The sequence below is a fragment of the Phocoena phocoena genome, chromosome 8, assembly GCF_963924675.1.
Source record: "Phocoena phocoena chromosome 8, mPhoPho1.1, whole genome shotgun sequence".
In the NCBI taxonomy this organism is placed as follows: domain Eukaryota; kingdom Metazoa; phylum Chordata; class Mammalia; order Artiodactyla; family Phocoenidae; genus Phocoena; species Phocoena phocoena.
The window spans coordinates 94,093,710-94,106,977 of NC_089226.1; the positions used below are offsets into that span (position 1 = coordinate 94,093,710).

The 13,268-nt window shown below is 39.8% G+C and overlaps 1 protein-coding gene and 1 non-coding gene across 2 annotated transcripts in view; both read left to right on the forward strand.

The window, feature by feature from the left end:
• Positions 1-13,268, forward strand: part of HSD17B12 (hydroxysteroid 17-beta dehydrogenase 12) — a 161,368-nt gene that overhangs the window by 131,909 nt on the left and 16,191 nt on the right. Inside the window, exon 7 of the mRNA XM_065882706.1 lies at positions 6,467-6,501. Coding sequence (XP_065738778.1) covers positions 6,467-6,501 — 35 coding nt within the window. The remainder of the gene's footprint in view (positions 1-6,466; positions 6,502-13,268) is intronic.
• Positions 1,254-1,359, forward strand: LOC136127717 (U6 spliceosomal RNA). Its single transcript, XR_010656171.1, has one exon. It is a non-coding gene; the product is annotated as a U6 spliceosomal RNA (small nuclear RNA).

A 13,268-nucleotide genomic window follows, 5' to 3' on the forward strand; every position in this document is an offset into this window, starting at 1 on the left:
GACTTTTTTGTGGTAAGGATTGTTGAAACGGTCATAAAAAGTATACATAGAGAGGAAACATTTGTTTTTTTTCTTCTGCAAGAATTTAAAGCTCCCATTGTTGTAGAGGTACTATTAGAGGACTTTTATCTACTTTTTAGGAAAGAATTAAATTTAAATTGTTCGCTGTATACTTTTGGAAACAGCCTCAACATAGAAGAAAACAAGAAGTCATGTTTACTACTAGTTTTCTAATATTCTCAACCACTGAACTTACAAGTTATGGTAACCTTATTTTAGCGGTATCTTAAGAGGAACAAACATTTTCCTAGTACAGCAATTATCACCTACAGATGGCCTAAAATGAGCATATTGAGTTAACTCCAGAAACAGCCTATAGGCTGTGAGATGGAGTTCAGATAGATAGTGAGATTTCACAGAAACACTTGGTGTATGGTATGAATAACCAGATATCAAGATACCAATTGATGCATATAAAGTAAAATGAGGATACTAATAGCTTAATTTAAATATCCTTTGTAAAACTTGATGTTAAAGAGAATTTAGGGGCTTCCCTGGTGTTGCAGTGGTTGAGAGTCAGCCTACCGATGCAGGGGACACGGGTTCGTGCCCCGGTCCGGGAAGATTCCACATGCCGCGGAGCGGCTGGGCCCATGAGCCATGGCCGCTGAGCCTGCGCGTCCGGAGCCTGTGCTCCGCAACGGGAGAGGCCACAACAGTGAGAGGCCCACGTACCGCAAAAAAATAAATAAAAAGAATTTAATTTGATGTTAACGTAGTGAAGCCTCTCTACTTAAACACAGAATACTGAGTTACTTGTATACACATAGCCAGATAAAGAAGGCTTGAAATTGAATTTATTATGACGTATATTCTGAGTAGAAGGAAAGATAATTTAAGTATAAATAAAGGCATTAATCAATTTTATAAAAGCCGGCAGATTTCAGGTTAACTCTTCTTAGGCTTTTCAGTGTTGTTACATTTGATAGATCCGAGAAGATGGTCTATTTTATGGCAAGGAAAAATAATGTAGAGTCACAATTTAAGAGGAGAAACCAATGAACAGTGCAAAAGAATATAACTTTTTCATGACTGGATTTCTGCTTTTGCTGATGAATCATTTGGCCATTGAGCATTCCAACAAGTACTTCTGGCCCTTTAATAGCCAGGTACTGAAAACACTGCTTCTTCCTTTGGGTTAAGTTATTAAAACTTCTTGAGTTTTAATTCACCTGTATAAAGAATATATTTTAGTGCTCGCTTCAGCAGCACATATACTAGAATTGGAATGATACAGAGAAGATCAGCATGGCCCTGTACAAGGATGACATGCAGATTTGTGAGGTGTTCCATATATATATATATATTTTTTTTTTTTTTTTTTTTTTGCGGTACGCGGGCCTCTCACTGCTGCGGCCTCTCCCGTTGCGGAGCACAGGCTCTGGACACGCAGGCTCAGCGGCCATGGCTCACGGACCCAGCCGCTCCGCGGCACGTGGGATCTTCCCGGACCGGGGCACGAACCCGTGTCCCCTGCATCGGCAGGCGGACTCTCAACCACTGCGCCACCAGGGAAGCCCGAGGTGTTCCATATTTTTGATGTTAACTAAACTTATTGTGGTAATCGTAATCATTATGTTGTATACCTTAAACTAATAAAAAGTTATATGTCAATTATATCTCAGTGAGATGGGGAGAAAAAAGACTATATTTTGAAGATGTCCACACATTGATGACCATCAAGACTGATTTAATGTTTAGCATGCTGTTGATATAATTTTGTAAGTCAGATTATATCTTATGGGGTTTTATTTCGTCTCTGATCATTTCCTGTATAATCTTTGCCATTCAGAAAGAAGACATTTAATATATGACATGCACAGTGTAAGGAAAAAATAGCTCCCAATGTGTGCATTTGTATTCCCTTAATATCCCAGCTTAAGGTGATATTTCTTATTGGACTGTATGTATGTGTACATAATATGTAATGTGTAAATGTATATCTTGGGGAAAAACCTGAGTTGAACTTTAAAACTCTGCACGACTGCTTATTAAATATTCAAATGGTACTGAGATCCCTGGTCAGAATAAAGGAATCCATCAGCAGATCTTGTAGACTTTCCTGGTAGTTCTCCAGATTGATCAGTGTCTACAAATCCCATCCCTTCTCTCCTTTTGTGTAGGAAAGCTGAACAGTTAGTGGCTACCCCTGTCAACTCTACTTATCTACTCTGCACTTAACAAGTCTCATTTCCTTACTGCAAATGCGCTTGTGCATGCGCACACACACACACACACACACACACACACACAGACACACACGCCTACTCCTAGGTGAGAACATTTTTATTATCAGTCTTCTCCTTCCTCATCCTGTTTCTAGTGATCTCCGGACTTCGGGGAACTGCATAATAGCTTCTTTTCACAAAATGCTTGGGGACCTCTTTATAATACATTAGCTAAGCATTATGGTCCCCTGATGAAATGTACTAAATAAAAAAATGTTTTCAGATACGGCTAAGAATGCATATAATCTATCCTCACAAAGAAAATCCTCCACAACTGTTACCATGCCTGATGTACACCTGCTTGTAATACTAGCATGGGAAGCTGTCTGTGACGTAGTATGATATGCACATTGCATGATAGGATGCACATATTTTTACTTCTTTGTATATTTCATCCATTCAACAAAAACTTTTTTTAAATGCGTTAATTCTATAGCATATTGTAATTTCCTGCAGCTATTTGCATTCTATTCCCTTGATTAGAATTTTTTTTCTGCCTAGTGAACTCTTATTTATTCTTTCAGAACTTAACTGAACCGTAATCTGTGAAGCTCTACCTGTTTCCCCGGTCGTAACTAGTCCCTCTCCTAAGCGTTGGTGCCCTCTGTCCTTACTCCTGTTGTCCCAGTCATAGCATTGTCATGTAATGATTTATTTATATAAATATCTGTTCTCCTGCTCAGTCGTGAGCCCCCGTCACCCAACCCTGATTCAAGTAACTAACATGTCTTCTACTGAATGGAAGAATGCCTGTTTATTACTTCGCATTGTTCCAGGCCATGAGTTGATAATGCATAGAGCATTTTGAGAGCTGTTTTATTTCCTGTGTCTGATAAAGTAACATCAAATGTATTTTGTGATTCCAGTTCTTTAATTCTTGTCCATATGCTTATTGAGATTTTTTAAAAAAACTTTATCGAGGGATAGTTTATATACTCTAAAATTCATCCATTTTAAGTGTACAGTTGAATGGTTTTTAGTAAATTTACACAATCTTGCAATCATCATGGCACTCTAATTTTAGAACAATTCTTTTACCCTAAGAAGCTCCCAATTGAGGCACTTTAAAAAATTGCTGGAACCGTCCAGAAATTTCTGTGTGGTGAGTTGAATTGGAGGACCTCAAAATGTGTCACTGTTTTTGGCTCTAAACTGTGTTGGGCACAACATACTTAAGGGAGGCCTACATACTTAGTAGTGCTGTGTCCTGAAAAAAGAGTGCACGCTGGCAATAAGGGACTTAATTTCCTTTCAGGGGCTTACTCCGTGGTGCGCTCTGTGCTAGGTCCGTTATGTTCATCACCTTATATGAAATTCAGAATATAATAAGCTGTGATGTAGATGCCTTCTTCATTTAATACATAAGGACTGCAGAGGAGGGTAAGAAACAAACTTGAGGTCACATGGCTAGGAAGTGGAAGGGCTAGGATTAGCTCTTTGGCCTGACTACATACCACATTGCCTTAAACATTCAGCAGCTATTGCTACATGTGGAGTGATTCCTATACTCCTATAAAAACATAAATCTTAGGAAACATGTAAGCCGATTTGAAGAGTTATTATTTAATCTGAAAAGAGAAGAGCTGACTGTGTTGAAAGGATAAACTTTGAACTCAGCTTTTTCTTTGACTTGGTTCCATACAGTTTGGGGGGTTTCTTTCTTTTTCTTTTATTTTTTTTCTGGCTGTGTTGGGTCTTCGGTACTGTGCGCAGGCTTTCTCTAGTTGCAGTGCACAGGCTTCTTGTTGCAGAGCACGGGCTCTAGGTACGCGGGCTTCAGTAGTTGTGGTGCACAGGTTTAGTTGCTCCGTGGCTTGCGGGATCTTCCTGGACCAGGGCTTGAACCTGTGTCCCCTGAATTGGCAGGTGGATTCTTAACCACTGTGCCACCAGGGAAGCCCAGTTGCATACCGTTTGGTCTGAGGGTGAGTGGGCACATTCTGACATGAGTCAAGCAGACCTAGAAGAGCGAAGAAATAGGGTCGTGTTTTAACAAACTATAAAATATTGAAGCCATTTGGGCTGTCAGCAGAATTTCTGATTGAGTTTGCTTTGGGGATTGTTTCTCTTTTAAGTCATAAAATGTTAACACTGGTTGGTCTTTAACAACTCACAAGGTCAGTTATGTCAGTTAGAATATTGGTTTGGCTGCTGTAGCAGAGGTTTAGTAATGGCTTAAATAAAATAGAAATTTATTTCTCTGTTAGATAAAAGGCTAGGTGGGTAAGCAATGTTTGGCATAAGAGCTCCACAATCATTAGAGATCCTGCCTCTCTTTATCTCACAGCTCTGCCACCATTAGCACATGGCTTTCACCTTGGGGTCTAGGATGGCTGCTTTAGCTCCTTCCATCACATCTACTTTCTAGCCATCAAGAGGAGGAACAGGCACAGAGGAGGACATGTATTTTTTTCCTTCTTTAAGGGCCTGACCAAGAAATTGCATGTATTACTTGTCATCTTATCAGATAGAACGTAGTTATAGGGCCACATGCCCTGTGAGAGAGAATGCAGAAAATACAGTTTTTATGGCCGGCATATCCAACTGAAAATTCAGTTGTTATATTAAGGAAAGAATGAATGTTGAGAGACACTTGGCATTCTTTGCCCCATCCTTCTATGAAGATGAGTTTAATATGAGAAGCATAGAGGGACTTCCCTGGCGGTCCAGTGCTTAAGACTTTGCGCTTCCACTGCAGGGGGCACGGGTTGCATCCCTGGTTGGGGACCTAAGATCCCGCATGCAGTGTGGCGCAGGCAAAAACAAACAAAAGAAACCCAAAAAACGCAAGTGCAGACTTATATGTAAGCGCATACTTATATGTATATGTAGGAGGGAGATAGGGGACGCTTCAGGCCAAACTCTTTCTTAGGGTCTCTCCTTTTTTAATCTGGAAGATTTGACCAAATCTAGATACTTCTGTTGAAATGATTCCCCTAGGCTTTGAAGACACCACTTTGTCTGTTTAGAAGTTGGTGGTGTGTTAGTCTACCTTTTATGACGCATGTCAGTTTGAATTCGTGTTCTTCCTGGAGAAGTGTACGCAATGGCCCCAAGGTTGATATCTGGGTTGGGAGTACTCCAGAGCAGATTCTACGTTGGTCAAGTCTGGATGCATTTCCTTTCTTCAAAATATTTCTAGGAAAAAAATCCGCTGCTCGTCAGAGTGCTGTTTTAATTAAGACATTATTCAAGATAGAAAGCTTAAAATTCCTATGGTTGGCATGCATGCAAACTTTTCTGTAACAAAACAGCATTTGTTTCTTAGAGAACTGATGATATTCTGGAGTCCAGAGTTCATACTCCAACCTCAGTACTTAACTATGATGTGGCCTTGACTAAGCCAGTGGATGTCTTAACTTTTCTTAGTTAATAATATCTTAAAACAGAGTTTAAAAGTACTTTCTCTCGTCATAGTATATGTATGTAGTCAACAACTATGAAGTCCTTTAAGAATGTGGGTGTCCATGGAATTTTCTGGCAGTCCAGTGGTTAAGACTCCATGCTTCCACTGCAGGGGGTGTGGGTTCTATCCCTAGTCTGGGAACTAAGATCCTGCATGCCTTGCAGTGTGGCCAAAAATAAAAATAAAAAAATCAAAATTCTGGTGTCCTTGTTTTCATTGTTGGTTATTTGAGATGACAGATAACTTCAACTTTCTTTAAGGATGCATTTTACTCACAGCTTGAGCAACAAGAGAAATAAATGTGAAGATAGACCTAATACCTGCCAACATGTCACTTTATGGCATTCTTCTAAAGGCATTTTTGATAGGAAAAGGTTATTTTATCTCTTGAGATTAAAAAGCTTGAGTAAGTTTGGTAGGCAGGATATTTCTTGTGATAACATATGTCCTTTTCTGAGAATGTATTTTGGGAGACATAGATTTCACCATAAAGCCTTAATTGTTTGAAGATCTGCATGTCACTGTTACATTTCAGGCAAGACTAATTTTAGCCAAGTTCACTGAAAATATTTACAGTATTATCTCCAGTAATTTCATCTGATTCCTTTTTAGCACGCTTGCCGCCGGCAAATTATACAGAGTATATCAAATAACTGCTGTCTGTAGAAGTGGCGAGTGGTTTCATGATTCCCTCCCTGTTTGTGTGGGTGAGTTCTCTCCACTCTCTCTGTAGCCTGCATCCTCACTGATGTTTTGTTTGTCTCTTTTGCAGATGACGTGGTTGGTACTGCCTGGCATGGTAGAAAGGTGAGTCATAAGCTCACACACAAACACTAGAGCAACAGAGCTCATGGTTATTTATAGGGGAGAATCCTTACTTTGAAAAATTCATTAAAGTGACTAATGAGCCTCTCCTCCATGTCTTAGTGACAGAGTAATGTGCCAGGCGAGTCAAACGGTGGAGCATGAGTCATCTGGTGGTGGAGGCCTTTTCCACTCCATTCCCTTTTTATTTCCCTCTCCAGGGTTGTGTGGTTCCTTTACATCAGGATTAAAAAGTCTGCTTGAGTCACCATCACTAACTCAATTGCCTGCTGTTCTGAGGGGGCGATGGAGTTGCTAGGATATTCCCGGGAATACCTTCCTAAAGCTTTATGCTCTCAGAGCCCAAATCAGTGGACTTTCATGCAGCAAGACCCCATCCATCCTCTGGTGTTTTCTGTTCTTACTGGGAGAGTGGATGTATGAGGGACTTGGGCATGTTAGAAAGTGATTATAAGATGTCAGCCCCCACCCTTGCCCTTGGAGGAAGAGGCTGTGTCCTCTAGCCCCAGCTGTGTTCCAGTTTGAGTGGGGTTCCACTAGGATATACTAGATGTCTTCATTTGTATTGAGAAATGTGTTGCTAAGTCCTTACATTTGAAATAGTGTGAAGTGTCAGATGGTAATTAAGCTCTGTTCCTCCCTGAGAGAAGCCTGAGTGATGGCTAAGCTTTCCAAGAAAACCTGTTGCAAAGAGCTGGGCTTGCTTGGTCATTTGCTAAATTTAGGGCTTCACAGTCATCCTTCCTCTGCAAAATAGCTTTGAGTTTGGAAGAGATCCAAAGGAGTCACAGCTTTGCAAAGGGGAGACCCAGGGACCCTACTTCTGTGAAGAAACCTCCATGACCAGCTTTAGGCAGGGTTTACAGCTCATGTTTATTGCTTCCATGTTATGTGTCAGGTGTTGGATGAGAACTTGATATATGTTTGCTCATTTAACTCCGATAGCCTCCCACCATCCTACAAATGAGGACACTGAAGTTAGGAATCCATTTTGTTTTGCAGCTACTTTGTAGCAAGGCTCTTTCTTTGTAATGCATTTTACATGTGGTTTTGTATGTTTTAATTGCTTTATTTTAGTAAAATTCCCCTTTAAAACCTTTAAACTACTTATTGATGGCTACAGTGGGAGTGTGCCCCTGAGTGTGTCAGGTATGGAAGTGATGGTGGTCAAACCAGACCAGAATCCTAGAAGATTACAGAGAATTAGGGCAGACAGCATAGAACTCAAGAGGGATGAAGTTTGGGTCATCAACTTAATTCTAGTTTGGATATCTGCAAGTGACACAGTATTAACTCAGGTTAGTACATGCCATCCATTAAAGAAGAAATTTATATACCACAGAGGTACTGTAAAAGGAATTTTTAAGTGTGTTGGTAAAAATCATATCAAAAGAGATACTGGTTATGACCAGGAAAAATTAGATTCAAAGAGTCAGAGAATTTCAGTACTTTAAAATTAATTGAGACCAACCCCCCCTCATTTGACATGAAAAGTGAGATCCAAAGAAACTGAGTGCCATGAGGCTACATAATTAGTTAGTAAATGATACAGACACAAGGTGTTCACACCTCTCTCTGTAGACCTAGCAGCCACGATCACAGTTGTAGCTGGAGCCTTAGATAAAGACAAAGAATGCAAAGGAAAGGATCCATCTGTTTCAACAGGCATTCACTGAGTAAAGTTTATCACAGAAGATGAATTGGATCCTTGCCTTTAAGAAATCAAATTGATTTTACACGGGGGTTGCGAAATGATCTGGTGGAAAGCCATCGTAGGCTAGGTATTGAAACTGATGTCACAGGGGTGATTGTGGCACCTGCTAAGAACTAGTCAGAAATGTTAAGTGGGTTTTATGAATCGGTACTTTTGGATAGGAGAAGGAACAGCTATGTCTGCTTGAGTTAAAGGAGTTACTCGTTATATTAGTCAAGGCAGGCTAACTGCTATAACAGACCACCCCAGAATCTCAGTGGCTTAACACTCTAAAGGTTGATTTTCCCCTCACATCGCAGTCTGGTGTGGATCAGCGATCGGGGCTCTGCTCTACCCAGTCATCCAGGGATCTCAGGTTCCTTCCATCTGGGGCGAAGGTGGTCCACTCTTCTCTTGGGCCTTGTGGTTCTCTGCAGAAACATCTGCATCCAGCCAGCAGATGAGGGAAGAGAGAGGAAGGATGATTTTATGGGTGGTTTCATGGGCCAGGCCTAAAAGTGGTATCCCTCACTTCTGCCCTCATCCCATTGTCTAGAACTCAGTCACAGGCTACAGCTAACTGCAAGGGAGGCCAGAAATGTCATTAGCTGTGTGCCCAAGAAGAAAGAAAGACTCTGAGTTCACAGATCACCTGAAAGCATTCTTACGTATTACAAGTGATTTGTTTATAGCCTGCCCTTTACACCATCCCCAAATGGCATAACTATGGTTGGTTACCATACGTAGGTTTCATATCTCCATTGAGGAACAGCAGGGTTCTTTGTTGTTGTGGGTTTTTTCCCCTTTCACTGATTCTACTTCTGATGTATGCGATTTTCCAAACTCTCTAGAACTATAGGCTAGGGCCAGCTGACTATCACTAAACAAGTCTCTATAATCAAACTAAGGTATTATTATCATACAAGTAAAAAGTACATAATTACGTTATAGAGGAAACTTACTCTTTCCACTTCCCTGGAATTATAAACATTTTGTACAGCTGGAGCCAGGAGGTGGTTGCCATAACAACCATGGAAAAGCTAAAAATAGCCCCTTTCATACTGTATTGCTTAAGGTGGAATTATGACATGTTATGGTGTTTTAGGGCAGGCAGTTCTCTTTCATGTGGGAAATGTTTGCAAACTTTCTTCCACAAAGCAATATTTGTATAATGTGTTTGGATTGCTGGTTCTAATTATATATCTGACCTCCGTGATCCAGGATTCTTTTCTGACATGGAACCCTGTTTTGATATGTTTCTCAGTCTTTTTGAGAATCTGTTAGAGAACTGTCTGTACCAATGTCTGTGTTATGTTTAAGCTTAAAAAAAAAAAAGTAATGACCCTCCAAGAGCACACTTATATGCTCCCTGATAAGAAGCGAAAATATGAAGAATTGGGATGTAGTCTTTTGTACAATCTCCCTTGTCTGCAGTCACACTCTGTATCAAGTAAGCAGTCCACATTAGGACCGACCCTGCGTTCCATTGCTTCACAGCAGCATTTACACCTCGCCGTCTTCCCCCCCTCACCTGCAGTGTGGAGCAGTGATGAGAGGGTCCCAAGGAAGGCAGAAATCAGTGACTTATTTCATGGAAGACCTGTCATTTCCTCTATGACAATAGTATTTTTGTAAGAGCTGTGCACAAGGATACTACAACAGTCTGATAGAATAGTGGGGCATGTAAGGAAGAAAAGAGGCTTGGGAATTTTTTTTATCCAAGTGATCATTAAGGAGAGTTTTCTAATTGGGGATTTCACAGGACAGAGGAAAGTCTAGAAAGCATAGCTATAGGAGGCTATAAATATAAGGTACTGAATTTTATAGGGTTTTGTGTGTTTAATGTCTCGCTTGTGGGAGGGCTAGTCATTGAAGAGAATAATTTTGGATGAAAAGGTGCTTCCTTATCTGCAGTGGTTTCTGCTTTGTTTTCTGCAGTATTTTAATTCTAGTAGATCCTCAGTAACTTACACCACTGAGACACCATCGTGTGGCTGTTAGCAAGTAAGCAACCTGATGAATTAAGAATGTTGTATCACAGAAAGTATTGCTTGACTTGTTTATTTGGATATTTGTCATAGCAAACTAGAAATGTGCTGAAACACGCACCTCATGAGTCTTCATTACGGAACTTCAGCAGATATTCTCAGTGTACCTTCCAGTCTTAGAGTTGTTCCCCAAGTCCCCAGAAAATGAGAGATTAACCAGGGTTTGGTTTTATGTTTGTTTCTGTGTGCAATTACGCGCAGCCCATTTTGTCCTTCTGCTTCATATAACAGAGTTGTCATGAGTCTGGCTGTGCCATGGAAACTGGTTTGACGTCACTAATTCTGCTTAGATGGGGGATTAGCGCTAGACAAAGTAGTTGATTTTAAAGGCGAGTCCTTTGTGCCTCGTGGTCCCAAATGTTCATCTCCATCTCTATGTAAAGAATAGATACTGTATACAGTACAGGGATTGAGACAGCTCTACAAGTGTGTTATTTGTGATTCAGACAAAACCAAGTCGAATATCATTATCCTTGGAGAGAGGGAGAGAGACTTTTATGCTGTTCTGTGTGTGGGGGGGAAGGTTTTTGGGAGACAAACCTTCTTCGTAGCACAGTGTTTTTGTGAAAGGGGTGTTTTCTCTACTGTTATTTTGGTGCAGTGATAAATGCTATCCTTTTAGTGTTTACTTAGATCTAGTGCATTCTCGCTTTATACTTTGTTGGTGTTGGATTTGCTTTCATGCATTTTAGAGTGCAAATGTGGTGTTTTGAATAAAGTACCTTCCAATTCTGACTTTTCACTAACTCAAACTAACTCTACCCCCTAGAAATTTTAAATTAGGGTAGAATATTTAAGAAACAAAAATCTCACTTGCCTCAAGGAGTAAACAAAGCACATGCTTGCATAATTGTAGCATATTTGACTATTGGTCTGTATCAATTTTGCAACCAGGAACAAGGTTTTTATTATCTTTAAATAAATTTTCCTGTATTGAAACCATTGCTTTGGTGAGTGAAGTTTTAGGAATCAATTTTGGTGAGGTCAAGATTTAATTTTTAAAATGTTTTTGATAACATTTAAACTTTAATTTTGGAAGACTTTTAAATTGTATTTCATTTGTGTGGAAGGAAATAAAGAATGTAAGATTTTTGTTCAAGGGCACATGCAGCCACCTCAGCCAATTTGAGTATCATCCAGCCCATAATCCCGCTGATAAAACCAGCAGTGTGATAGGTTACAGTGAAAAACAGCATCTTCTACAACTCCTTCAAATTGGCTTTTCTTCACTTGCTGTGAATGAGTGAGGACATAGCAATTCCTGGTTACTTGAGAAAACATTAAAATAAAGCAATACCTAAACCTACAAGGATGCTTGGGGCTCAGGATGGGGTGCAACTTGTCAGGATTTGGGGTTACTTCTCAGAAGGCATATTGTATTGCAGAAGATACAATAGCTTTCTTAGCTTCTACTTGATTGGGATCTGCCCTTAGCTTAAAGGTGACACATTCCAGTATATCATAAATATATTTCACTTTCTCTTTCTCTTTTTTAATAGATTTATTGAGATATATTTCACATATCATAAAATCTACTTATTTAAAGCATATAATTTGATGGTTTCTAGTATATTCACAGAGTGTATCATCACCATGATCTAATTTGAGAAAATTTTTAACACCCTATAAAAGATAAAGATATTTTACGGGACTTCCCTGGTGGCGCAGTGGTTAAGAATCTGCCTGTCAATGCAGGGGACATGGGTTCGAGCCCTGGTCCGGGAAGATCCCACATGCCTCGGAGCAACTAAGCCCATGTGCCACAACTACTGAGCCTGTGCTCTAGAGCCTGCGAGTCACAACTACTGAGCCCACGTGCCACAACTACTGAAGCCCGTGGGCCTAGAGCCCGTGCTCTGCAACAAGAGAAGCCACCACAATGAGAAGCCCATGCACCACAACGAAGAGTAGCCCCCGGTCACCACAATTAGAGAAAGCCCATGCACAGCAAGGAAGACCCAACACAGCCAAAATAAATAAATTTTAAAAAAAGATATTTTAAATATCATAAATTAATAGTGTATTAAAAGTCTCAGTAACCAAGGTGGTTTTAACCCATTTCAATCAAAGAAATGTCTCACAAATATAGATAAAATGAAATTACTAGATACTCATTGCTAATTCACCAGTTTTTACCTTAGAGTAATTGGGTTCTAACTCCTGATAGGCATTCTTACTCTCTTAAAATTTAAAAAGAAAAGCCTTTTCTGTCTGTGTGAGAGAGGCAAGCAAAAACTACAAGAATGGTATAATTAATACATTGACTAAATATTTCCAACTTTCTTCAAAACCGTAATATAACAATTTAAAATTTGAGATTTGATTTCTATGTCCAGCGTGTTAATGGATTTCGCCACTTAGGAAAGTGTATATAACTATTACTAATAAGAACTTCAGTTCAAAAACAGAAACAAAAAACAACAGCTCGTTTTCAGTGACTCATTAAGCGGAGGGTCCAGACTTCATTTGATGGTTGAAGTGGCATCTCGCCTAGAGGCTGGCAGATGGACTGGGTGACCTTTGGGAATTATTTCTTTTCAGATTTCTGTCTAAAATAACTTAGATGCCATTTAGTCATGTTTCTTTTATTATTTTGTATAAGAGGAGTCTGTATCGTCCTTTTTTAAAAATACTTAAAAATTAGGCCTTAGGAAGTAAATTCAGACCAAGAATAATGAGAAACTAAATTGAAGGAAAGGAACCTCATCTAGAGGGCAGGACGCAGGTGGGGCAGATTGCAGTAGCTGAATAAGGGGACCAACCCCCTGAGAAGAATGGATTTGAGGGGGAAAAGCTGGCTGTTAATTCTGTCTAAAATTCCTAAAACCCTAACCTCACACTTTACGCAAGCCATATACGACTGCTGACAACTTGTATGTTTTTACAGCATTGCTTTCCTCAAACTGATTTTCATTTATTTGTAGAATGAGTAACTCCTGGTAACTTTCTGACTTTGAACTTTCATTAGTCGCTAAAAGTTACAGTAGAAATTGAGCTTTGCCTCTTGG